A 24,693-nucleotide genomic window follows, 5' to 3' on the forward strand; every position below is an offset into this window, starting at 1 on the left:
CCCGCATAAATGGACCAAAATCTGGGGTGGCTCGAACGAGAGCAGAGGGATGCTTTGTCAGCCAGTTAGAAATCCACCCAATGAAATGGAAACTGAGGAAACAGAGGGAATCTGGGAGAGAGGGGAAGGTTGAATAGCACAGTAGAATGAGGAGCGCTGAGGGTGATGATCCTAATAAACATGTGATATGTAACTCAGATTGGAACTATCCTGCTGTTATGTGTCTTTGTTCGTCTTTATTTGTTTCAATAAACAGATATTTAAAAAAAATAGAGCACTTTGGGTTTTATATTGAGCCCTGTACACTTTTTGGGAACCCCTGGACTCTGTGCATGATATTACCACCTAGTGGCAATATCATATACAGAGCCAGCTTCTTACATTGGTGGTGCAGTGGTGGGGTGCAATACCTTGACATTTGTTGTACCACTTGATTGATAATTGATTTCACTGAGGAAATCCAAAAAATTTCTTTAAACAGAATCTTATTTCAATTTTTGACTTTTCCCAAATGTTTTAAAAATAGTGTTAGGGACTTGGTTAAGTCCCCCACATTGCAATAAAAGGGCCTGTTTTCAAAGGAATAATGTGATGTGCACATGTTGTGTTGTTCCCCTTTTCCTGTCACGTGCACTAGGACTACCCACACAAGTGAGTTACCATTTGTATCGGAAGCCATATGGAAACCTGAAATAGTGGAACATTTGTTATTACCAATTGGATTTTTCTGCATTTGTGCCTTACCAATGTAAACCAGTGAGTAAGAAAGAAGACATTTTGAAAAATGCACCCTGAATCACATGCTTGCGTGGGTAGCCACAAATTCAGAGATGTGCAAATAAACACTGGGCCCGATTCACAGAACTAACTTAAGGCAAAATCCTAAACTTACTACCATTTTGGTATTCACAGAAGGCACTTACTCATTTTGGTATTCACAGAAGTTAGGAGTCCTAACTTTAGGACTCCCAAATGACTTCTGTGAATACCGAAGTCTTAAAGTTAGGATTTTTCTCAGTTCAGGAGTAATACAGTTAGGACTCCTAACTTTAGGACTCCTAAATGCCTTCTGTGAATACCGAAAGTCTTAAAGTTAGGATTTTTCTCAGTAGTAAAGTTAGGACTCCTAACTTCTGAGAATACCGAAATGATTAAGTGCCTTCTGTGAATACCAAAATGAGTAAGTGACTTCTGTGAATACCAAAATGTTAGTAAGTTTAGGATTTTGTCTTAAGTTAGTTCTGTGAATCGGGCCCACCGTTCCTAAACCCCCTATCAATTGCCCTTTTCAGCAATACATAGGTTTCTTTGATACTCATTTTCACTCTACATATTTCACCATAAGAATTGTTCTTTACTTGCTACACAATGAAAAACCATTGGAAGGTGCATCTCAGTTGTTGGCTCTGGGTACATCGGGTTCTTGGACAAGCTGCAAACCCTATGTATCCCCGAAACCAGAAGGCTTTAGCAGATGTAATGGTATATTGCTTTTGTAAACAAAAAGTTGCAGATGAAAACATTGTCACAAATAGACTTTGTTTCCAACTCATTTTCAATATTTCTTTTTTTCAAAAGTTAATATCTTCAGGAAAACCTCAAGGGATCTACACGTATGACCCCTTGCTGAATTCAAAATTATGTCTACTTTTTCAAACTTATAGATTTCCAGGATCACCCATGGGTTTCACACCAGTTTCCACTACAAACTGGAAGTAGGCTGAAAGTACACAAAATAGGAAAAATGGGCAATCTATTTAACCTCAGATGGCTTGAAGCATAGACACTAATGCAATATTTGGATTCTTAAACTGAAAAAAGGGACAGAGCCCTTCTATTCCAACACACGCAGTCTCCAAATGACTTTAAACTCGGCGATTCAACAATCTGAGTAATTTTAGCAGAATCTGCATTTTATTCCAGCATTCATACGGCGTTTACTTGCTCCCAATATCACATTAGTGCCTATGCTTCAAGCCATCTGTGGTTATCATGAGTGGATATCAGTTCTACGTCCTGAGGAGAACCCCACTAAGGATGATGTAGGGGGTTTGAAATGAGTTGACCATTGTTGTGGGCCTAATGTCACAATTGAAAATTGTTTTAAATACAGAGTGACTTCAAATTCCAGAGACTGAACAATTGGTGTAGTAAAAGATACAAACCTGGTGCAAGAAGTCAGGTGTAGGCAGAGGCTCATTGTCCATGAAAATCAGAGAGCACCAGAACTTTGTTAATTTGTTTTATAGAGTATTCAAATATATTTCCCTTTAGGTTGTGCTCTGGACAGTGTAAAATAAGAACTGATCTATTGATGTGTTGTATTCATGATTTTTGTGTTGAGTACTACTTTTATGTATGCATTTGTGTGAATTGATTTTGTTTGTATCCTCTGTAGCGTTTATATTTCTGTTGGTGGGAGGGATACAAATATTGTTGATCAAATGTATATGGTTTTTCTATGTGTGACAGAAAATAATACAAAAATAAAAGTGTTGGTTAGCTGTTGTAAAAAGATTAAATATTGACCGCTTTTATTGAATATAGCATTTTGGGATATATTGTAGATTGCAAAGGCGAATTAGTTTTGGCCACAGTGTGTTTGTTGGATTTTTAGGTGGCTCAGCCTAACTGATGATTAGAGCCCAACCCTGTGTGTTGTATAATGCTTGTAGAAAGTCGCCCAGCGAGTGGTACTGAGACCTGAGAAGACTTTAGGCAGCATCTCCAGCACCCCCCAAAAAACGTGTTGCTCTCTACAGAAGAAGGACAATTATCCTGAAACACGTGTCTAGAGATATACAGCACTGGCTGCACCAACAAGGATAAAAAACCAAAGCCTGACACAGAAGAAAGTGTTATCATGCACTGCATTTATTATGATGCATCGGGGCAAACTGAGTGCTGGAGTGTGAGGCAGTGTGCGCCCACACTAAAATTGCGTGACTCGTTAGAGATCTTTAATCTTGCCCCCTATGTTCATCTCCCCACCCACGAGAAGGGACATATCTTAGATCAAATATTCTCCAATATTGTCCTACAGACAGACACCCCTCTTCCGCTGGTATGGTCTGATTACTTCCTGATAGCTTTCAGAATCCGGAAGGAATCGGCCCGCCCCCTATCCCATGCCAAACCATCTTCACATAGTTTTAGGCCGTTCTGCCAGATGACACCAGAAGCCATGAAGAGAGCCTTGAGTCACCACATGATTCCTTTCTGCGGCGACCTCGAGAAAGACGTGCTTAGCTTGGATAACTGGCTAGAAGATCGGGCTCTTGAATTAGCCCGCCTCCCGCGCAGCTAAATCTCTGCGAGCTTCTGCCCCTTGGTTTACCGAAACTCTTAGGAACAGTAGAAGTATGTGTAAACGGCTAGAGAGAGTGCGGAGGATTAAGTTTGACCCGGTACCTAAAGCGAAATACAAATCGGCTTTAAAAGCCCACTATAAGAGTATTCGGGAGGGCAAGAAACACTACTCCTCCAAAATCGGGGAAGCCAGAAACAAGAGTAAGGAAATATTTAAAATTGTTAAAGATTTTTCCTCTCCGTTTGCGGTGAGTACCCCGTTCACCCCCTCATCTACCTGGGTCAATAATATTGCTGACCACTTTTACAATAAAATCTGTATTATCCAACAATCTTTTACCACCTCCTCGTCTGTATGCAAGATGGGGCAAGTTTGGTGGGCTTGGTCAGCCCTAGCATCAGTTACTCTTTTACTCAATTCCTGCCTATTTCCCCTGAAAAATCCCTCGAGATCATGTACTCCCTGAAGTCCGGTTCTCCTTCAGATCCGTGCCCAGCAAAAACATTTCTGGATATTGCAGAGATCCTTAATCCAGTGGTCAATCTGGTTCTGAACTCCTCATTGCAACAGGGGCTGGTTCCTGGCCGCTGGAAAAGGGCTAAAATCATCCCCTTGCTGAAAACGCCTTCTGCAGACCCCACTGTGGCTGCGAACTACAGGCCCATCTCACTGCTGCCATTTTTCTCCAAAACCTTGGAGAAATATGTCAACCCACAACTGACTGAGTATGTAGAGGCCAACCATATACTCCATGATAGTCAGTCTGGTTTTAGGACCCATCTCAGTACTGAAACAGCTTTACTGAAAGTCTCTGAAACCATTAAAGAGCAATTGGATGGTGGAGGAAGCGATGTGTTGATACTCTTAGACCTGTCCGCAGCTTTTGATAACGTGCTCCACGATCAGCTCTTACAAAGCTTATCGGATTGTGGCATCAGGGGCACGGTACTTAAGTGGTTTACCTCCTTCCTTAATGACCGCCATCAAGAAATCTGGTCCCCCCCTTTTTCGGCCTCCATCCCCCCTATGAAGGTGGGGGTCACACAGGGGTCCATTTTGAGTCCATCACTATTTAACATCTATATGGCCCCTCTTGCTCTCTTAGCAGAGTCGCACGGCACTAAGATAGTATCTTACGCCGATGATACTCAACTGCTATTCATGCGTGATAAAGGTTGTGACTTTAGTAATGAGGAGATTAACACCTCTTTGTCGAAAGTTTTCTCTTGGTTGCGGCTCAATCAATTGAAATGCAACCCTGAAAAATCAGAGATTATCTTTTTTGGCTGTCCATCTTGCGAATCGTGGCTTAATTGGTGGCCTGGCGACATGTCTCCTCCTGCAGCCCCTGTAAGTGTTGTGAAAAACCTAGGGGTAAAGTTAGATGTCACCCTAACCATGAAAGCCCAAATCCAGACTGTTGTCGGCACGTGTTCGGCATATTGAAAATGTTAAAAAACGTTCTCCCTTTGCTGCCGGTGGAACACCCGAAGACAGTTGTTCAAGCCTTGGTCACTTCCAGACTATGTCAATGTATTGTACTTGGGTCTTCCTGAGTACTTACTCAACCGCTTGCAGGTGGCTCAGAATGCAGCGGCTAGAGCTTTTCTCATGGTGGGACACAGAGCACACATGTCCACTCACCTAAAAAGCATGCACTGGCTCCCAATACGTAGAAGGATCCAGTTTAAAGCATTGGTTCTGGCGTTTCAGGCCTTCCATGGCACGGGTGCCGTTTATCTTAGAAGACGGGTCCAACACTATGTGCCACATCGTGCCCTGGGGTCCTCTGATCAAGCCCTGATACTTACTCCTAAATGTTCCCGCTCACGGGCAGGCGGGCGCTCATTCCAAGTGCTGGCAGCCCGCCTATGGAATAGGCTACCCCTTCATCTTAGGCGGGTACAAGACCTGCTGGCCTTCAGGAGACCGCTTAAAACATGGCTTTTCCGGACATAATGCTTCTGTTATGGCTTTAGTGCGACTGTTTTGAACTCTGATTACTCTGTCTCAGTTGGTCCTGTAGCACCGGGACACTCCGTGGAGTAGCCGTGCGCTCTACAAATACCATTTTTCATTTCATTTCATTTCACCCCCTCACCATTTGGTGCCTGCAGCTTGTATCCCGGGTCACATGACTAGGTATAGTTGGCAGTTGGCCTTCGTTTATTCCTCCTAGACAGTCCCACCTTAGAGGGTCTGGGTTTTGGCAGGATGGGCCACCCTGGCTTGAGGGGGTGGAGCTGTCGCCTGTCACACTAGCACTTCAAAGACTCTACCTCACACACACAGGACTTCACACTAGCCTTGTGGTAGACACAGTGTGTTTGGAATGGCCAATATATTGGATGAGGGAGCTACCATTATGCTATGTGTAGACACATTTAAGCTATCATTATGCCCGAGGTGCACACTGAAATTCCAGCCAGAAATGGCCATAAATAGGCTAAGGATGACCACGGTATGTCGCAAATTTTCCCTATTATGCCAGGGATGTAAGCAAGCGTGTTTGGTAGCTGCATGTGAGTTTACCTTTGTCCCTGCTCTTCGAACCTGTGCTTCCTCCCAGTTTATAAGTTACTGCTGTCTGTGTATCCCCTGCCCTGTGAAACATTTGCATTGGTTGCTACGTGGAGCACTTTACATGAGAAACAGTTACTACAAGTTGGAAACAGTGCTGGTTTCCTCCCTTTCTCGTACGATTTACCCCAAAAAAAGTGCTGTGCCCATTAACAAATATGTAAATAAATAAATACTGTGCCTCTCCAAGAAGTTTGTTCGCTTGACCTTATAAACACTCTCAGAAAGTGCTGATGCTGCATCTGAGCAGAGCCTATTACTAGTCGCACTACCAAACAGTCGTTTATCTGTGATTCAACCTTTTTATTTTCTGCTAGATCACATGTTTCATTTATCCTGCTTTTTTCTAATCCCAAATGGGCTGCAAGATTCATCAAATAGTTAACTGTTCACTGCTGGCATTTGGCATAATTTGCTGGGCTCAACCTTGAAACACGGAAGACTAAATCAGGCTTTCATCCTTCTGTAGTTGGCAAACTGAGGGCCATTAAGAAGGACAATACCAACATCCGCCATGCACAGATCTTAAAAATGTCGGTATCTGCTGAAAAAGTTGCATAAATAACCATTTGTATTATTTTAGAGATGTGGCATAATGACCAGAGCTGCCGACTTTGGAACAGAGCAAAAGGTATTCAGTTAACAGTGACATTACAAAAGCCCCCACAGCCTATATTTTGCGGGGCGGGCCCAAGCTCCAGGGGGCCCCCTCAGCACAGTACTCTGGCCAGAGTGCTCCTGATCGAGTCCACAGGGGGTCCCTCCACGTGCATTGCAGGGAGGCATGCTCAAGTTTCGTTACGCCAGTGACAGTAATGCAAAAATCTAAGCTAGATGTGGGAATAAAAACGTGAAAGAATGATTGGTTGACACATAGTTAATGTTCACAAAGAAGGATATGGGCTTACAGGCAAGCCGTTGCTGAGATGAACAGTGCCAGAACTTTAAAGAGTGGAAATATAGTTAAGGAATAGTTTCCACAGTCCTGGAAGGCAGGAATGGGTTGAGTGAACCGCCATGTGAGAATTCACACATTAAAGTGCTGGGCAAATAGATAACTAATAGGCTGCACTGACTGAGTAGCTCCCCCATTAGTCACGGTTAGACAGAGGATTTAAGACTGACAGTGAGAGGCACAGTTTACATTGGTTAGTATCTCGAGCAGAACAACTGCCTACAGACCGTACAAGCATGTAGCTATGTCTAATTTCTTATGTCTAGCAAAAATAAACACCGCCCGCAGCAAGAATGAATAGAAAACATATGTGGTGCTGTACTAGTCTTCCAATGTGCAGTGGGCTCTTAGCAACTTATTGAACTACTGTAGCACCTCAAACTGTGCTGACATACAAATATAGCCGTGCCGAATAATCTTTCCTTACCTTGCAGCCTGTACGATGGCGGCAGTGATGAAAAAGATGGTAAATATATCCTATACCAGGCACTAAAATAAAGTCCAGAGTGGCGAATGTCGATGTCATACCACTACTAGAAAAGTCTTTGGCGTCTGCCTACTAAGGGCAGGGACCGTCCAAATCTCTTTTTTTCATTGGTAAACAGAGGTGCACTTCCTAATTTCTGCAAACATGCGCATTGGTTGTAGATATTAAACCGAGCGCAGTAACCATACTGTACTCGGTTAGAAAGTGTGGCACCATTCTGAAGGAGGAATAACTAAAGCCCTTTAATAGGCATAAAATGTGCAGTGAGACTTGTAGCCACAAGTAGGAAGCATGACAGTGCTGCACTATAGGAAAAATGCTTAACACAAAAGCCAAGCAAGCAACAAAATGAAGTCGGGAGCTGTGAGGTGCGGCTTGCGCCACTATCAGCAGTGCAACAGTAGTAGGTGCCCACGGGAGAACCGTAGAGGAGACAAACCGTGGGGCTGCAGATCCAAAATGTATTGTTCCTTAAAAGGAAGCAGCTGCACCACATGTTGGATGGCTCGATCTTCAAAGCCTTCCAGGAAATACAAGGTTGGCTGGCGAGCACATGAAAGAGAGGGGCTTCATTTACATAAAGGAGCAGGTGCCGTGAAAAGCATGCACATGACAAGCTGGTGCGTGCAGGCAGGGAGAGATTGATTGCAAGCACGCTTAAAATGCATGCAGGCATGGAGCGATTACATAAACTTGAACAAAAAACGCTGTGCAAATGAAATGGAATAAAAGAAGTGCCACCCACCAACGAGGATGAAAAGGAGTACTTGGGCCTTGGGAAACAGATAAGAAAAGTACACAAGGAAGTAACAGGAAACAGTATGCAACAGTCAATAGAAATGGAGGAAAAGTAAGTGGCAAGCACAAGAATCAATGAAAAACAAAGAAAGCAAGGAGGCGGGATGTAAGTCCCTTTTAAGATCCATATTAAATACAATAGATTTCACTGCTGTGCAGGCAAAACCTATACAGGTAACCCTCAGACCCATTCTTCAGTACACTCCTGGACCTGTGGATATTTCAGAAGAAGAATGCCCAACTGACTTGCTGCACTTGACCTACCTGGAGCTGCAACTGGACCTGCCAGAAGCTTTCTCTGCTGTCTGAGAAGGAAGACTGGACCTGTCCCCTTCATACCAGGCTGAAATGGCTCCAGAGGTCAGCTGATCAACCTCATGTTTCAGAGCTACAAGGACACACAAGCTCAAGAGGCCTACCTGCAACTGCCTAACTGAACCTGCTGCTCTGGACCTGCAACTGGACACGCTGGCCTCTTTTGGAGCGGCCTTCCCCACCAAAATTTGAAATGTTAGCATTTAGATTTAGAAGATAACTTTTTCAGTGAAACTAACTTGTTCCCTGTATCTGGCCCATGCTCCATCATGGTCTGCCTGAACTTGGGACTTTCACCTGGTGTCACACGACCATATAACTGCGAGTGGCGCTTTGTGCTTTTAGGTGCTATACTTACCTAAAATCTTTGAAATTGCATATCTCCAGTTCTACTGATTGGATTTTTGTAGTTTTGGTGTCAAATAATTTATTACAATTCACTCTATTTGTCTTCTAAGTTGCTGTGGGATTTTTCTTGTGTTGAGTTTACACCTTGCTTCTAAATACATTCTAACTGCTTTTGTGCCAAGCTAATAGAAGGTTAAACATAGGTTAATTTAGTGACTTTTTGTAATTCACCTTGGGGATTGAGGCTGTTGATTGAGTTGGGTTTTCACCCTCCTTAACCGATAACTCGATTTCTCACAGGACTTTTGTAAAAATCCTCTGATTATTCAAAGGCCCCCACAAAATCTTTTAACAAATATTGACTCAACCATCTTATTAACCCAGCACTGCCGCTGGGCCAATGAAAAGAGGGTAGGCACTAGAGATGTTTGCTTTTGTTCCACCACTATCTCTCTCTCTTGTTCTGCCTGGCATGTGACACCACTATCAACGCCCAGTGGAGGCATACCCCAATCCAAACAATAACAATCAATCTTTAATTTGTGTGCTCTACTACATTTTTAAGCTTGACACACATAACTTGCCCAACTAAATTATTTTTGAAAAACTCACTTTGAAGTACATTATTATTCAAAATTATAAGCCATTGAAATTCACTAGTTATAGTAAGTCATGCAACTACAACTTGCTTAAAACACTCCTTGAGCCTAACAGATTACATCACCAATTACGCAATTTATGATGCAACTGGTGACTTCACATATCTTATCAGTATTGATATGTCATTGATCTTTAATCGAATGACTACTTTAAATGCACTAGAAAAGATATGAAATAAAATTGTAAGCTAATAGGTGTCCTTGAAACATATATATTAAGTAGAAAGGCCATGACCAGCATAAACTCCCCCTACCTCCAAAGGGTACATAGCACAGTCTTTGCCCATACATAGCAGGCTCAGGGCACAGGTCTGCAGTTTTATTGAATATATAATCGGTGAGGTGCGGTTAGGTAATTCACATTTGTATAGCACACATTCTGCCATTGTTATAGCCTTTAAGCATGTTCTGAAGTCCACGCACTTTCCATATGGATTAAGGTATACCATGGGGCCATGAGGCACTTTAGTGGAGAGGTGTGGTGCTGCGGCCAGGGCAGCTGACTTCGGAGTACAGGGTTCACGGTTCGAGCTCCGGCGGCAGCTCAGCTCAGCACCATGTGACTCTGGGCAATAGCTCACTTAATTTCTACGACGGCCCCCAGTGCCTTGAGACCCGTAAGGGTGAGTAGTTCGCGCTTTACAAATACCGATTATTTTTTTTAGGTCTGATTCAGCTTTTGATGATGTTACAGGTCTTGTATTCTGCCTATATTCTCAGTTACATGCCTATGTTGTTTTAATTACAGCGTGAGTCTATCATTTTGGTGCTTAAGCATTAAGCCTGGAATACTTTGCCAACTGTGTGGGTGTCTTCTAGACGGATACTGAAGTACTTTGGTATCTATCAGATGGAGATGTGAAGGTGTTTCTAGTGTTGTTTAATATCACTTGTAATGCCTTCACTGATGCAAATTCTTAGACAGTGTATGTAGAAAATAAAGCTGATCCAGTTCAGCTTAAGAACCTGGGCCATTATACAAGACTTTTTTTCGGTGACAGTTATGGCATTTCATATTATAGCAAAAGACACACAGATGATGGATGGAATGCAGAGCTAATCAAACATTCACCCCCAGTCAATAGATCTGGATTAAATCCATTGTTCTTTTTCTCACCATGCCACCCCAGATTAGACCCAGCCATATGCGGATCAGTCTTGACCCTGTGCCTCATGGGAATAGTCTAGCCCGAACTGCCAAGCTATGTCCTCCCTGGACCAGAAACAAGCATCCTGGGACCCCTTATCAGCCAGGCTAGCTTGAATCCAGTGACTCAATGAGCCCGAGACCCACGTCTGGGCACAACTGGAAGACTTAGGGCGAGAAAGCAAAAGACGCACAGATGATGGACGGAATGTAGAGCAAATCAAACATTCTCCCCCTGTGAATGTTTGATTGATTCAGCATTCAGTCAATCAACTGTTGTTTTTGCCTTTGTCACCCTAAGTTGGACGGGTATGCCCATACGCGGGTCCCGTGCTCGCTACGCCACTAGATTCAAGCTATCCTGACTGATGAAGGGTGGAACCCCGAAACAAGTCCTAGAATGCTTGTTTCAAGTCCAGGGAGGACCTGGCCTGGCAGTTCAGGCTGGACTGTTCCCATGGGGAACAGGGTCAAGACTGATTTGCATATGCTTGGTCAAAACTGGAATGGAGTGGCATGCAAAAAAACGATGGAATTAACCCAGATCTGTGACTGGGGTGAATGTTTGATTGATTCAGCATTCTGTCCATCAACTGTTCTTTTTGCATTTGTTATACTAAGTGGAAAGGGTATGCCCAGATGTGGGTCCCGAGCTCGCTACGCCACCAGATTCAAGCTATCCTGACTGATGAAGGGTGGAACCCCGAAACAAGTCCTAGAATGCTTGTTTCAAGTCCAGGGAGGACCTGGCCTGGCAGTTCAGGCTGGACTGTTCCCATGGGGAACAGGGTCAAGACTGATTTGCATATGCTTGGTCAAAACTGGAATGGAGTGGCATGCAAAAAAACGATGGAATTAACCCAGATCTGTGACTGGGGTGAATGTTTGATTGATTCAGCATTCCGTCCATCAACTGTTCTTTTTGCATTTGTTATACTAAGTGGAAAGGGGATGCCCAGATGTGGGTCCCGAGCTCGCTACGCCACCAGATTCAAGCTATCCTGGCTAATGAGGGTTGAAATGCTGAAACCGGTCCCAAGATGCTTGTTTCTGGTCCAGGGAGGTCCTGGCAGTTCGGGCTGGACTGTTCCCATGGGGAACATAGTCAACACTGATTTGCATATGGCTTGGTCTAAACTGGAATGGTGTGGGGTGCAAAAAAACAATGGATTTAACCCAGATCTGTGACTGGGGTGAACTTTCGATTGATTCAGCATTCTGTCCATCAACTGTTCTTTTTGCATTTGTCATCCTAAGTGGGAAGGGTATGCCCAGACGTGGGTCCCGTGCTCCCTACGCCACCAGATTCAAGCAATCCTGGCTTATGAGGGTTGAAACGCTGAAACCGGTCCTAAGATGCTTGTTTCTGGTCCAGGGAGGTCCTGGCCTGGCAGTTTGGGCTGGACTGTTCCCATGGGGAACATGGTCAACATTGATTTGCATATGGCTTGGTCTAAACTGGAATGGTGTGGCGTACAAAAAAACAATGGATTTAACCCAGATCTGTGACTGGGGTGCATGTTCGATTGATTCAGCATTCCGTCAACCAACTTTTGTTTTTGCATTTGTTGCCCTAAGTGGGAAGGGTATGCCCAGACGTGGGTCACGTGCTCGCTTCCCCACCAGATTCAAGCTATCCTAGCTGATGAGGGGTGAAACTTCAAAACCCGTCCTAGGATGCTGTTTTCAGTCCAGGGAGGACCTGGCCTGGTAGTTCGGCTGGACTGTTCCAACGGGGAACAGGGTCAAGACAGATTTGCATTTGGCTTAGTCTAAACTGGAATGGCATGGCGTGCAACAAAACAATAGATTTAGCCTAGGTCTGTGACTAGGGGTCAATGTTCGATTGATTCAGCATTCTGTCCATCAACTGTTCCATTTGCATTTGTCGTCCTAAGTGGGAAGGACTATGCCCAGACGTGGGTCCCGTGCTCGCTACGCCACCAGATTCAAGCTATCCTGGCTGATGAGGGTTGAAACACTGAAACCGGCCCTAAGATGCTTGTTTCTGGTGCAGGGAGGTCCTGGCATGGCAGGTCGGGCTGGACTGTTCCCATGGGGAACAGGGTCAAGACTGATTTGCATATGGCTTGGTCTAAACTGGAATGGCGTGGCGTGCAAACAAACAATGGATTTAACCCAGATCTGTGACTGGTGGTAAATTCTTGATTGATTCAGCATTCAGTCAATCAACTGTTTTTGCCTTTGTCACCCTAAGTTGGACGGGTATGCCCAGACGCGGGTTCCGTGCTCGCTACGCCACTAGATTCAAGCTATCCTGGCTGATGAAGGGTGGAACCCCGTAACAAGTCCTAGAATGCTTGTTTCAAGTCCAGGGAGGACCTGGCCTGGCAGTTGGGGAACAGGGTCAAGACTAATTTGCATATGCTTGGTTAAAACTGTTATGGTGTGGCGTGCAAAAAAACGATGGAATTAACCCAGATCTGTGACTGGAGCTGAATGTTCGATTGATTCAGCATTCCGTCCATCAACTGTTCTTTTTGCATTTCATAATATAACAGCAAATTGTTGGCCTTAAGAAAGCTTTTTGGTGTATTTGCTGGGTGAAACACGTTTGCCTGGGGCTGTATATTGTAAAGATATATTAGTGCAGCAAAAAGAGACAGCCAAATCATGGAAGGAAATTGAAATTAAATTAGTTAATGAAAAGGAATACAAGTTTAGCAAAGTGCTCTTATCCTTAATATCTTGGGGTTCCATGTATCAACTATCAAGAATCTGGGATCTCTCTACCACTGAAGTTTAGTTCTGGGGTTGTGGAGAAGACCCAAGCTGCTTCACTGTACATTATAGGAAGGAAGATCTCGAGTGATGGTCTGTCCTCCAGATAGGTTGGTGCTCTTCCACTGACTGACTGGAAAAGAAGGACCCCTTCACACCATCGATTGATCATTTTAATGAATTACGTCTGCCTTCCCCTACAGTTACCTCGCCTACTGCACCTCCTGCAAGTCAACTGGGACGATTTGGGTTTTAGCGGAGGTAAGCACTATCGGCAGTGCTCTATGTGGCGTTTTGAGCCTGTCACCCTCCCGTCCGTGCCAGACAAGCGCCCATGCTGGTTCCAACTTTGCTGCCTCCTGTTCTCTTGGTCTGCTGCCCTGGCGCCCGTAACAGTTCCTCCCGTGACCTTTCGACAACGGATCGGACACCGCTGCCTTTTCCATTTTGTTTCCCTCTAACTTTCCTGTCCTTATCTGCTTTCCTTACCCTGTCCTTTCTTAGTTCCCCCTTTTTCTTCCCCTGCCCCTTAGGCTGTTTTTTGCCTCCGATTAACTTCCGCTTTTACTGTTATACCTCTTGCTGTTTGTTGCCTCATCATGCGTCTTCTCATTGCCATCCTCGAGAATTCTCATATCCTTAACTCGTGTTTTTTTTTCTACTGTGTAACATTGTGTAATTGTTTTGTAACCTAGTGTAACTTGCTTCGTGCTGATACTCTGTAAAGCGCTCTGATACGTGCGGTTCTAGCCAGCGCTATATAAAACTCATCAAATAAAACAAATAAGTCGTGCCTTTGGTGGAAGTTATCCAATACATTTTTAATATGCTTTATATGAGCAGTTTCGTAAACACAAAATACTGAAGCTTTTTTTGCATACTTATTATTTCATCTAGTTTTTGTGAAAGTGTTCCATGCTCTCTCTCAACCTGATAACAATTGCACGCATGAAGCACACATGTGAATTGAAAGAGTTGTGTAAAGAGAAACGATTAAGCAGCCCAAGGCTGCCCAATATGAGTCTTTGTAAAGGTTTCCTGAGAAGAGGCGGTAAACTCCATCAAGATAGGATCTTTGTTTAGTGCTGTCAGGGAAGAGGGACTTTGTGGTGGGGAAGAGGTAGGGAGGACTGCCCCTCCCAAATGTTTCCATATCACTTTGTTTCAAATGAGACACATATAATGCCAACTAATGTTCTCTACGTCACCGTTTTTCTTTGCACAACGGTTGCATCAGTGATGACATCACTAATTATGTTACAGAACACAGAAAACACGCATTCATCACTTAAATATGTGACATCACTCGTTATGCTAACACTGATGGCAGTTGGCATGCCTTCTGTAACATCATATATAAGGTCATGAGGAATGCCTTTGGAGGAAGTCACGGATGTTCACCATAACTGGGGAATTCCTGTCAGTTTATCTGATGAATTGCAACCACAACATCCCTCCAGGTAAGGAATTCTAAGTAATTTAGGGGCATATTATCAAGGGCTAGCGATATTTTTATCGCCGCGTTTGCGTACGTTTTCGGACGAAATGCGACAATAAAAATATTGCTTTATTTACAAGAGCACGCTAACGTGTGTTTAATGGGATTAGCGCTGGTTTCAACATCGCATCGCCTTGCATCGCTAATGAGATGCAAGGGAGGCGTGTCCCGTGAAACAACATGGGATATTATTGCTAACCCAGCTTCTCTCTATTTACAAGTGTATCGCTAACACGCATAGCGATATTAAAATCAGCGCTAACCAGGTATTTCGCCGGTTTGTAACGCCTGCTTTTTTTTCTTACTAAGCCATATCTATACTGGGAGGTGGATTGTTATACTGAGTCCACGTCTCCCTATCAACAAGGTTTTCTCTAACGCGGTTTTCTATCGCTGGAATTCCGGCGATTTTGACTCTTTCCGACGCTTTTGCCTGGATTTCTATCGCCTCGGCGATGCGCGTTGGTAATAGTGCGCTAACCGGGCGATAGATTTCGGCAATAGTCGGCATTAAAATTTTACACGCTAATTGCGGCCAGCGATAAATATCGCCCCTTACATCCTTGTAAGGGCAAGAGCTTCAAAGGTATCTCACCAGATTCTACGTCCAGGTCAGCACCAATGTGTGTTGGTACTCAGCGTTGTGGGGGTCAATGCTCGTCTTCCTTTGGCTCAGAAAGCCTCATTGACCTCAGTAGCCCTCGTAGTCAAAAATGGGAGTACCAAGAGCGGTACTAAATTTACGCTGGGCACCACTGGTGACATAAGAAGTTGGAGACCAGTTATCGTGCTTGGCAGCAATGCTCACCTAAACTTACCAAACTTAACTAAAGTTACTGAGGAACAGAGAGTATTCCACAAACACGCTTAAACGGGATGGGCAATTATTTTCTGTAATAAAGCAGCAGCAGAGGAAAAATGGTCTGATGTTTTAAAGTTTCTGAGGAGAAACAAATAGCTTCCACGGAAGTCACTGTAGAAACCTTAGAACTGGTGTTTCTGACAACTGTGGAATCTCCTCCTTCATAGGTGTGGTGCACAGAGGTGTCCAGAGGCAAAAAAGGATGTGAAACTACCAGGTTCCTACATAATAAACATAGTGGTTGAAAGAGCAAAGCCAGTATCAGAACACCATCTTAAGTTAAGACCCTCTAGGTGCCCATAGCTGAGGGTTCAAACCCAATACATTACAAGGGAAAGGGGAGGCCTTGAGTCAATAAAGCAGATGGGCGTTGATGGGAAGTTCACTGGGTGATCTTTTTGAAAAAGGAAAGGAAAGAGATAAGAAGGTGACAAATTACATCATAGGGGTAATGTATTTTGGCACAGATTTACTAGGCCAGTACCAACGTAAAGCAATGCAAAGGGATGCAGGGTATTTGCCTGGTAAGGAATTCAGGCAAATACTCGTAAGTGATACAAAAGGTGTTTTGTGCTGGAAGAGTGCCCTTTTTCTTAGTGAAAAATTGGTTACCTGCTGCACTGTTACCTACTGCCTTACGGGAAAGAGGGAGTTACTTGCACAGATCAGCACCAACACCATTAGATTTCACCACAAATTTCGATCCACTAAGACAGCCAGATCAGGTTTTGTGTAGGGGTGGGTGGAATGAACTGGCAGAATTTTGTGAATTCTGGCCAAATTCTGCCAATTGCCGTGTGGTGGAATTTTTCCCACAAAGCTCCAGAAATGTGAGCGCGAGCAAGATTTGGAATTCCTAACCGTCATTTTCTAACGCTGGCGGTCGTGGTTAGAGAACTGCTTTCCCAGTAGATTTGCTGCAGCTCGAGGAGATTTGCTATTCGAGCGAAGCAAAATCAACTCGAATGGCTGTGCGCTCTTGCACACCTAATGGTGCTATGCGTGCTGATTCTTCAGCGCTGCTCATACTATGGGCGCTAAATTACAGCGAGAGCAGCACAACATGCACATTTTCCAGCCTTTGGCAGAATTCCACAGAATCTCGCAGAGCTTCTATGAAACTCCACGAGTTCTGTTTACCCGAAGTTTTATGTTGAAAACTAGCGCCTACTCGAAGAAAGAGTTAACAAGGAGAAATGTGCTTATTCCTCCAAAATCCAATGTATTGCGCCTGTGCGTCAGCGCATATCACATATCCTATCTGTGGGATCCATATGTCTAGACATATAAATTTGAACTGGAAGGATATGATAGACAGAGCACACTCACCTATGCACCATGGTGCAAAGCTGTGCGTTGTGGCAAACACCAGCACAGGGAATGACAGCAGTAGTCGGTCAGTCTTAGAGATGGCTCTGTGCTGTGTTCCTCCTCATGCAACACAACACAGCAAATGTGATTGCTGGGCTGAGCTGGGTGGAAAATGAGTCACATTTAGGCCTGCGTTTCTTCAAAGGCAGAACAGGGGAAACCTTGTGGAACATGGCAGAAAAAATGCCAGACATAGGGGGGGATTAAACAACAGCCGGAGGAACAATGCAGAGTGCCTGTGCAGTACATTACAGCAATGTCATAAATAATGAACATTTAGCAGATGCATTAATCATACCTTGTTATTGAGTTGATTGAATTCAGACCTGGGCAGGTAAACAACAGTTGCTGGTCGTAGCTGTTCACCCATCGCCGGCTCAATTTATGTGCGCTCTCATCTAGATAAAATGAAAAGAGGGTTACTAGAATATGCAGCAAGAAATGTTGCATTTTGTTTTTGCAGGTGTTGTAGCCACCTATTGATCCTTCCCACGTTTAGACATCAGCCTTTATCTCTTGCACCCTGTGGAGAGGCAGAAGAGCTGCACTGATACATTTTCTATGGCCTGTTCTTGTACCTTGCAAGTTGGCGCTGTCATATATTATCATTAGGGGGTGTCCTACCTTCTCGTGGTGTTCCAGGAGGTTCCCGTGTTTGCTGCCTTGAGTCCTGTGCCCTGTGGTCTCCCGTCGGCTCCTGCCTGTGCTTGTGTCTCCCTCCCGCCGCCGCGTTCTGACACACTCGCGGTTGCGGCTAGGAGGGGGACTACATTTCCCAGCAATACCTGCTGGAGGGGAGCGGAAGTCGACGCCCACTTGCCGCGCCCGGAGGCGCTACAAAATCAAGCTCACCCTCCGCATCGCGGGACCGCGCGCGCGCGGCGCCGGGCTGAGCCCGGGCAGAGGGCGGGCCGTCTGTGGCCGTCAGGGGCTGCAGGAGGCTGGGCTGGGCCCCCCCTCTAAATCGCTGGTACTGACGCTTCTGACTCTAACCAGGTACTGTCATCAAGTAACATTGTCAATCACCCCCTGTTGTGGTTTCGGACTGGGTTGTGTCTACTGAATATTTCCTGACATAGCCGCCCTACATATGTTAGGTGTTCGTGTGTCTGGGCCTCCCTTCCTTGATACTAGTTTGTTCCAGCTACATATATTTTTTAGTCACCTCCTGCCTATTATACACTCTACTGGGGTTTGCTTTGACTTGCTTCACGGTTTGCCCCTGTATTACTAATGTCAACTCGCTCAGGTAAAAGCCTGAGGGGGAGCGTGGGGGGTATGGCGAGAACTATGGATCAGTTTATTACCCGTGTGGCCAATGTCATTGACAAAGAAATCTCTATGGCTGAGCGGCGGCTATCTGGTAGCCCATTTGGTGATAGACGATCCTCGATCGGCCCGATAGCTCAAATACCCTCACCGGAGCGTGTTTTGGACCCACTCCCGCACCCTCTTGCCCCCTCTCCTTTGGACCATCCTCGTGTGGCGGCCTTGAGAGCCAATATAGAAGGGCTTGAGATTCTGTCGGATACGGCACTTAATGCCCAAAGTTATGTGGCCCCAGTTGTAGCAGTAAGCAAGTCAGCCTTCTCTATTTCCCACTCGGCTGACCCCACCACTCTCCTAATTTCACCTACCCGGCGACTACCATGGTGCAGGCGGAAATCCAGCCAGTCCCCCTAAAGACTAGAAGATTTATTACCTAACAGAAAAATAGACTCTCCAAAACCTGTAAAAACCAGAGGCGGGCGGCTGTTAGGAGGGGCGTTTCCAATAAGGTTACAGGGGGGGGGACTCTAGTCTATTCCAGGAAGATAAAGAAGAGGGCACCACTGAGGGGAATGCAACTTCCGCCCTCAATACTCAGACTGTTGGTAGTGTAGCGCCCCTTTCCTCAGATTCTTTCCTGGCTAAAAAAATGGAGGAAATAATGAAATCTCTACTTTTGCCAGTATTAGATAAAATTAGAGGGCTATCTGAGCGAATGGATAAAATGGAGCAGACAGCCCTAGATAATTTTTTCTCATTGAAATCTTTTATAAAAGTGCAGCTAAGATCTAGGGATGACAGCTTAGGCGGGGTTTTTGCCAAAAAGGTGACGTCTACTGCCCAACACAATTTAGTTCCTACAGTCGACAACTCACCAGCTGTTTTGGAGGGGACTAATCATAACTTGCTCTCTACGGTGCCTGTCGCTGGTACCTCCAGTACCATCGGCCTGTCTCTCCCTAAGCCTGCTGAGAAATTCAAATCCCCCAAAGTTACTACCACCATCCCAGGCAAAAAGACGGCTTGTCCCCCGGCCTCGGCTAGCGCAGGTGAGGGAAATTTTACTATTACAGCTATATCTCCATTAGCTGATAGCGCACTAGAGATCCCAACTCCTAACTTAGAGGAAAATGCAAAAGCCCATGTGATGCATCCAGGTGAGGCCCCTCCCTGTGGGTGGGACTCTATTATAAATCTCCCCCCTGAGTGCCAGCCCTATGTAGTCGTTTTGACCGGAGTTCCGGTTCTTAGTCCAGGTAAGAGTGAGTCCTATACTGAATTGTTCAATAAGACCTTATTTTGGCTCAAAGAGAACAGACCCCTGCCCGAGTTTTGGGGGGGCAGGATATTACACGTACGTAGAGTTGGTTGGATTGGTACTAGGGAAAAATCTATTTGTGGCGATTGTATCATAGTGAATTTTGAAGACCCAAGGATTGCCAGTTTCATATGTAGAGGTCCCATGAAGGAACATAGCTTAGTAGGAAGCATGGGTTCAATTGGCACTTGTGACCTCAGCTATTTTAATCCTTCTATTCTGTCGAGGCAGACCGGAACCCATAGGTGGGAAGGTCGGGACTGTAGACAAATTCGTGGCTGTACCTCTCAATTCAGCCTATTTAATAATGGTCCTGGCCATTTGCAGGGTCGATTTTGGAAAGGTTATTGACAGGTAATTCCCTCTATACGTGAGCTATACATTGAACCATCTGGGGAGTCATTAATTGCAAGTTTACCCCTTGGAGAGCCGCAGGTGAGCTCTTCCATCACTACCCTCCCTCCTTTTCTTACGCCTAGGGGACATTTACAGGCGTTGTCCCAGTTTAGTGGGGAGACGCCTGTTGAAGGTTTTCAAACTCCTTTTGCTGTGGTATCACCTGTTGGTGATAAGGATATTCCCATGGATTATACTCCCATTACAGGAGCATTGGCTTTAGGGCATGGAGAGATTCCCAGCATTCCTCTGAAGGTAGTAAGCTGGAACATTGCCGGCCTAGCTCGGAATATAAGCATCCCAGACTGGAACACATTTGTCGAATCTTTTTCGATTTGTTTGTTCCAGGAAACCTGGTGCATGGATCCACAACATAAGCTGGGATACACTACTTATTTTGCACCAGCAGTTCGACCGAGCGGAGGCAAAGGGCGCCCCTCCGGAGGCCTGCTAATATGGGTAAGCATTTCCCTGCGGTATTCTATTAAAAGCATAGCCACTAATTCCCCGGACCTTTTGAGACTATCAGTAAGAGGCCCGTCTGGTGGAGGAGTGCTTGAAATATTCAATATCTATGGTAGAAGCACTAGAGGTGGTTTATCTATTCTTGCCCCATCTGGCATCGACGAGGAACTCAAGCGCTGTGGTCCAGACTCCCTTGTCTTATTAGCTGGGGATTTTAACTGCACATTCGAACCTCTTGCTGTGGAAGATGTGCTGGGCATTAGTGACGATGATGCAAGGAGAGGCATCCCTCCGTTGTCAATTACTCCTATTAGAAGATGGACCCAAAACGCAATTGACCTCAATGCTCTTTGCCTGGAGCATGGTCTCAGAGCAACTAATGGTAGATCCAAATCAGACCAAATGGGGGCCCATACGTTTAACAGAATAGGGCATTCCTCTAGGATTGACTACATTATGCTGAATTTTCGGTTGTGGTCTTTCCTGGTGGACATGGAGGTTCGGCCTTCTATTGATAGCGACCACAATCCTCTAACCCTGTCTTTGTCCCCACTGTGGAAGGGTTGGTCTCCCCTCCTAACCCCGCATGTGTGGAAAACAACCCATGAAGTGTGCCCCTCTAATTGTGGTAGGCGCCTGAAATGGAAAAATATCATTGGTAATGAGGCCAAGATGCGGGAGGTACAATCTGTAATGGCTAATATTACACTCTGCCTAGACTCCCCCTCATTTAGTGTGCAAGAGGTACCTGCAGTTTTTAAACGAACCACAAAGGCTATAGGTGAATTATTCATAGCCCCCATTGGGGGGAAGAGGGCCAATAAGAGTGGTGGCAGGAAGGGTCCTGCTGGGTGGTTTTCAGCTGCATGTCGTATGGCCAAACGGGAACTCCTAAAGGCAGTAAAATCTAAGATTAGAGTTCTGATTTGTGCCGCGAGGGGTAATTATAGGAGGGTATTAACAAAGGCAAAGACAGATTGGGAAGACCAGTTTTGGTGTGACCTGAAGGCCGCTAGTCTAAGGAAGGATGCAAAGGGTTTTTGGGATCTACTCAGAAATAGAGAGAGACCTGTGGAGACAATGATCACCTGTAACGTACCTGAGTGCGCGTGGGTTAATCATTTTTCCCAACTCTATTCAACGACCCAGGACCAGGGGGAAAGCTTGAGAATATGCCACCCGTATGCACCTTCTCAGTCTATGGATGAGCTTGTGTTCACATTCAAGGAAGTGGTGGAGGCGATTAATACCCTTGCGCCCAATAAAGCTGCTGGCCCGGATGGCATCCCAGGAGATTTGCTACGCATCAACCCAGACGAATGGGGAAAACTCATCTCCGCCTTATTGAATTCCAGTCTTGAAGGGGCATCCCTTCCGACTTCATGGAAGGGTGCTGAGGTCGTTCCTATTTTTAAGAAAGGCTGTCGTAACGACCCAGCTAACTATCGCCCAATAAGCCTCTTAGATACTTCACAAAAAGTGGCTGGAAAAGTGGTTTTGGCAAGGATACTGCAATGGGTAGAGGAAAAGGGTATTCTTTCAGACTTTCAGGCTGGTTTTAGAACAGGCACGGGGACAATAGAGCAATCCTTTCGTCTTCTGATGCTATACTGGAAAGTGGTTCTACTGGGCAAAGGCAGTCTGTATCTTGCTTTCATAGACCTGCGGACTGCCTTTGACCTAGTTCCCCGTAGCCAATTATGGAGTGTGCTCAGCGAACAGGGTATACCACCTTATTTGCTGAGCTTGTTGATAAACCTCCATTCTGATAATTTTACCCAGATTAGGTGGGGAAATCAGGGACAAAAAACAGCACGTATACCTGTAAATAGAGGGGTACGCCAGGGTTGTGTCCTTGCCCCCACTCTGTTCTCATTGTACGTCAACGGAGTAGTGGAGCATCTGCTACAACACCCCGCAGATGCACCATCCCTGGCCGGTAGAAGAATACCCACCCTTCTATTTGCGGATGATACCCTTCTGATTTCTAAAACCCCGGTGGGTTTGCAGAGTCTATTAACTAACTTCAAGTCTTTTTGCGATGCGAGAGGGTTAGCTATTAATACAGCTAAGACCAAGTATTTGGTCCTTAACCCCCCGAAAAGGTTGGCCAAACCACCGTCTTTGGACTCTGTTACCCTCGAAAGAGTGTCAGAGTTCGACTACCTTGGTATTCGCCTCTGCGACTCCATGAGCTGGAAGTGTCACCATCAAAAGATGTTGCTGACCCATAAGAGGGTGGTGGGTGCCTTGCTTAAGGAACATCGTGCCTCATCCCTGAAACCCATTGCTCCTGTCCTAGATATATACAGGGCAAGGGGGGTTAGCGCCGCTCTCTATGGGGCTGAACTTTGGGGGGTCTATAAGGTGGACCACTTGTCCCGTTCTGAAAATAAATTCCATAAAGATCTTATGGGGCTCCCTTATAGCACTCCAACTCTCCCACTGCTTTTGGATCTGGGCACTCGGCCAATTAGCGATCAGGCTAGGCTCCGCCCTCTCCTCCTATGGGCGAGAATATGGAGAACATCAGAATTATCCAGTTATGCGGATGGCCTAACCGAGGTGCTGGGGTTACCAGGCTGGTCCAAGATCCACTGGCTGAGGGAGGTCAAGCGTCTCCTTTTCTGCCTTGGTCTTGGCGAGGCCTGGATTAATTGAACCGCACCTCCTAAGTCTGAGCTGAAAAAGATTTATTGGAGCTGGGTGGCGGGCATCAGAAGCAGTAATGTCAATCTGTGCAGGTCCACTTTGGATTTTCTTTTGGTCAAAGAAATTTATTTTTGTGAACCTTACCTGGATGTCATCTCCAATTGTAAAGACAGGGCCCTATATTTTCAATTCAGAATAGGTTTACTCCCTGTGGGAGAATTAACATCCAGGTGGAAGGTTCCATCTCAAACAACTTCCCTTTGCCCATTTTGTGATAAGAGGTCTGAGTCTGTTCCCCATTTTTTGTTTGAATGTCCGGCTTATGCAGCCCCCCGGAGTAGGTGGTTAAAACCACTTTGCAGAGAACTTGGAACCAGACATTGTATAGAAGCCCTACGAATATTAAAAAATAACCCAAGGCCCCTCTTTGCTTGTTGTTTAGCCAAGTTCCTAGGATGGGCTTGGCGCATCAGGTCATCTAGGCTTTTGTATGTTGTTTAATCTGTTTTTTATCCGATATTTTTACCTGTTTTTAGCTAATTTATTGGCATCAGTAGCAGTATGAAATGTTTGTCTATCTTTCCATGCACTGATTCCTTTTTATCTTCTTATTGTACAATGTTGTAGTTTTGCTTTTTAAGATATATTCATATCGAAATAAAGCCTCTTTGACTGACAAAAAATTATCATTAGGGCTCCCGGTTTTAGGGGATTTATTTTTTTAACATTTCCGTCTGTATTTTCCATATTTATCTTTTGGACTTCTTGTTTGTATTTATCTATATTTATTTTTTGGACTTCTTGTTTGTATTTATCCGTATTTATTTTGTGTATTGGAATAAATGGAGCTGTAAAATGGTATATTTCCACATTTATTTAACTATTGGACATGCACACATACATAGATGCCTTCATTTTCTAGCTAATTAAACAGCCATCTATAACAAAAGACTACACTCACAGGTACATATTAGTGTTATATTACAAATATATGCCTGTATTAAGGACATGTCATTCTGTTTTTTTGGTGTTTTTTTTACATTTTTTTTATTGAAAACAATAAGCATGACAGAAACACATGGCCTACATACAGTTATTCTCCATCCCCACCAATCCTTCTTTAACATTGTCAATGAAACAGTTATACGTGATTTCAGGAGCATCCACCGCGACCCCACACTACAACAACCCCGACACTTTCCACCCCCTACTCCTAATCGGACATTTGGGTCATTCCGTTTTTTAACGCTCCATGCTGTCTATCTGCTTAGCTTTTGCCTGGAATTCATGAAATACGGCATGGAGAGTCTCACCAGAAGCACCATTTCCAGTATTTTTCTGCTTTTAAAAATAAATACAGACAGGGAACATATTGTTTTATGTCTATCTGTAAAAATCTGTAAAAACGGAATTAGTGTAAGGGACCTCTCCTCCCCCTTACCTCCTCCTTACAAGCTCTTGCGTCTCTACTGACAGAAGGGGCGGCTGCAGCTTCGAAAACAAGACGGCGCATTTAATCAC

General features: G+C 44.9%; 1 protein-coding gene across 1 annotated transcript in view; it reads right to left on the reverse strand.

Moving 5' to 3' along the window:
• Positions 1 to 24,693, reverse strand: part of LOC146854152 (hemagglutinin/amebocyte aggregation factor-like) — a 169,049-nt gene that overhangs the window by 112,778 nt on the left and 31,578 nt on the right. The window contains exon 2 of the mRNA XM_085651930.1: positions 17,371 to 17,470. Within this exon, the coding sequence (XP_085508056.1) occupies positions 17,371 to 17,470 (100 nt within the window). The remainder of the gene's footprint in view (positions 1 to 17,370; positions 17,471 to 24,693) is intronic.

The sequence above is a fragment of the Triturus cristatus genome, chromosome 4_1 (assembly GCF_964204655.1).
Source record: "Triturus cristatus chromosome 4_1, aTriCri1.1, whole genome shotgun sequence".
NCBI lineage: Eukaryota > Metazoa > Chordata > Amphibia > Caudata > Salamandridae > Triturus > Triturus cristatus.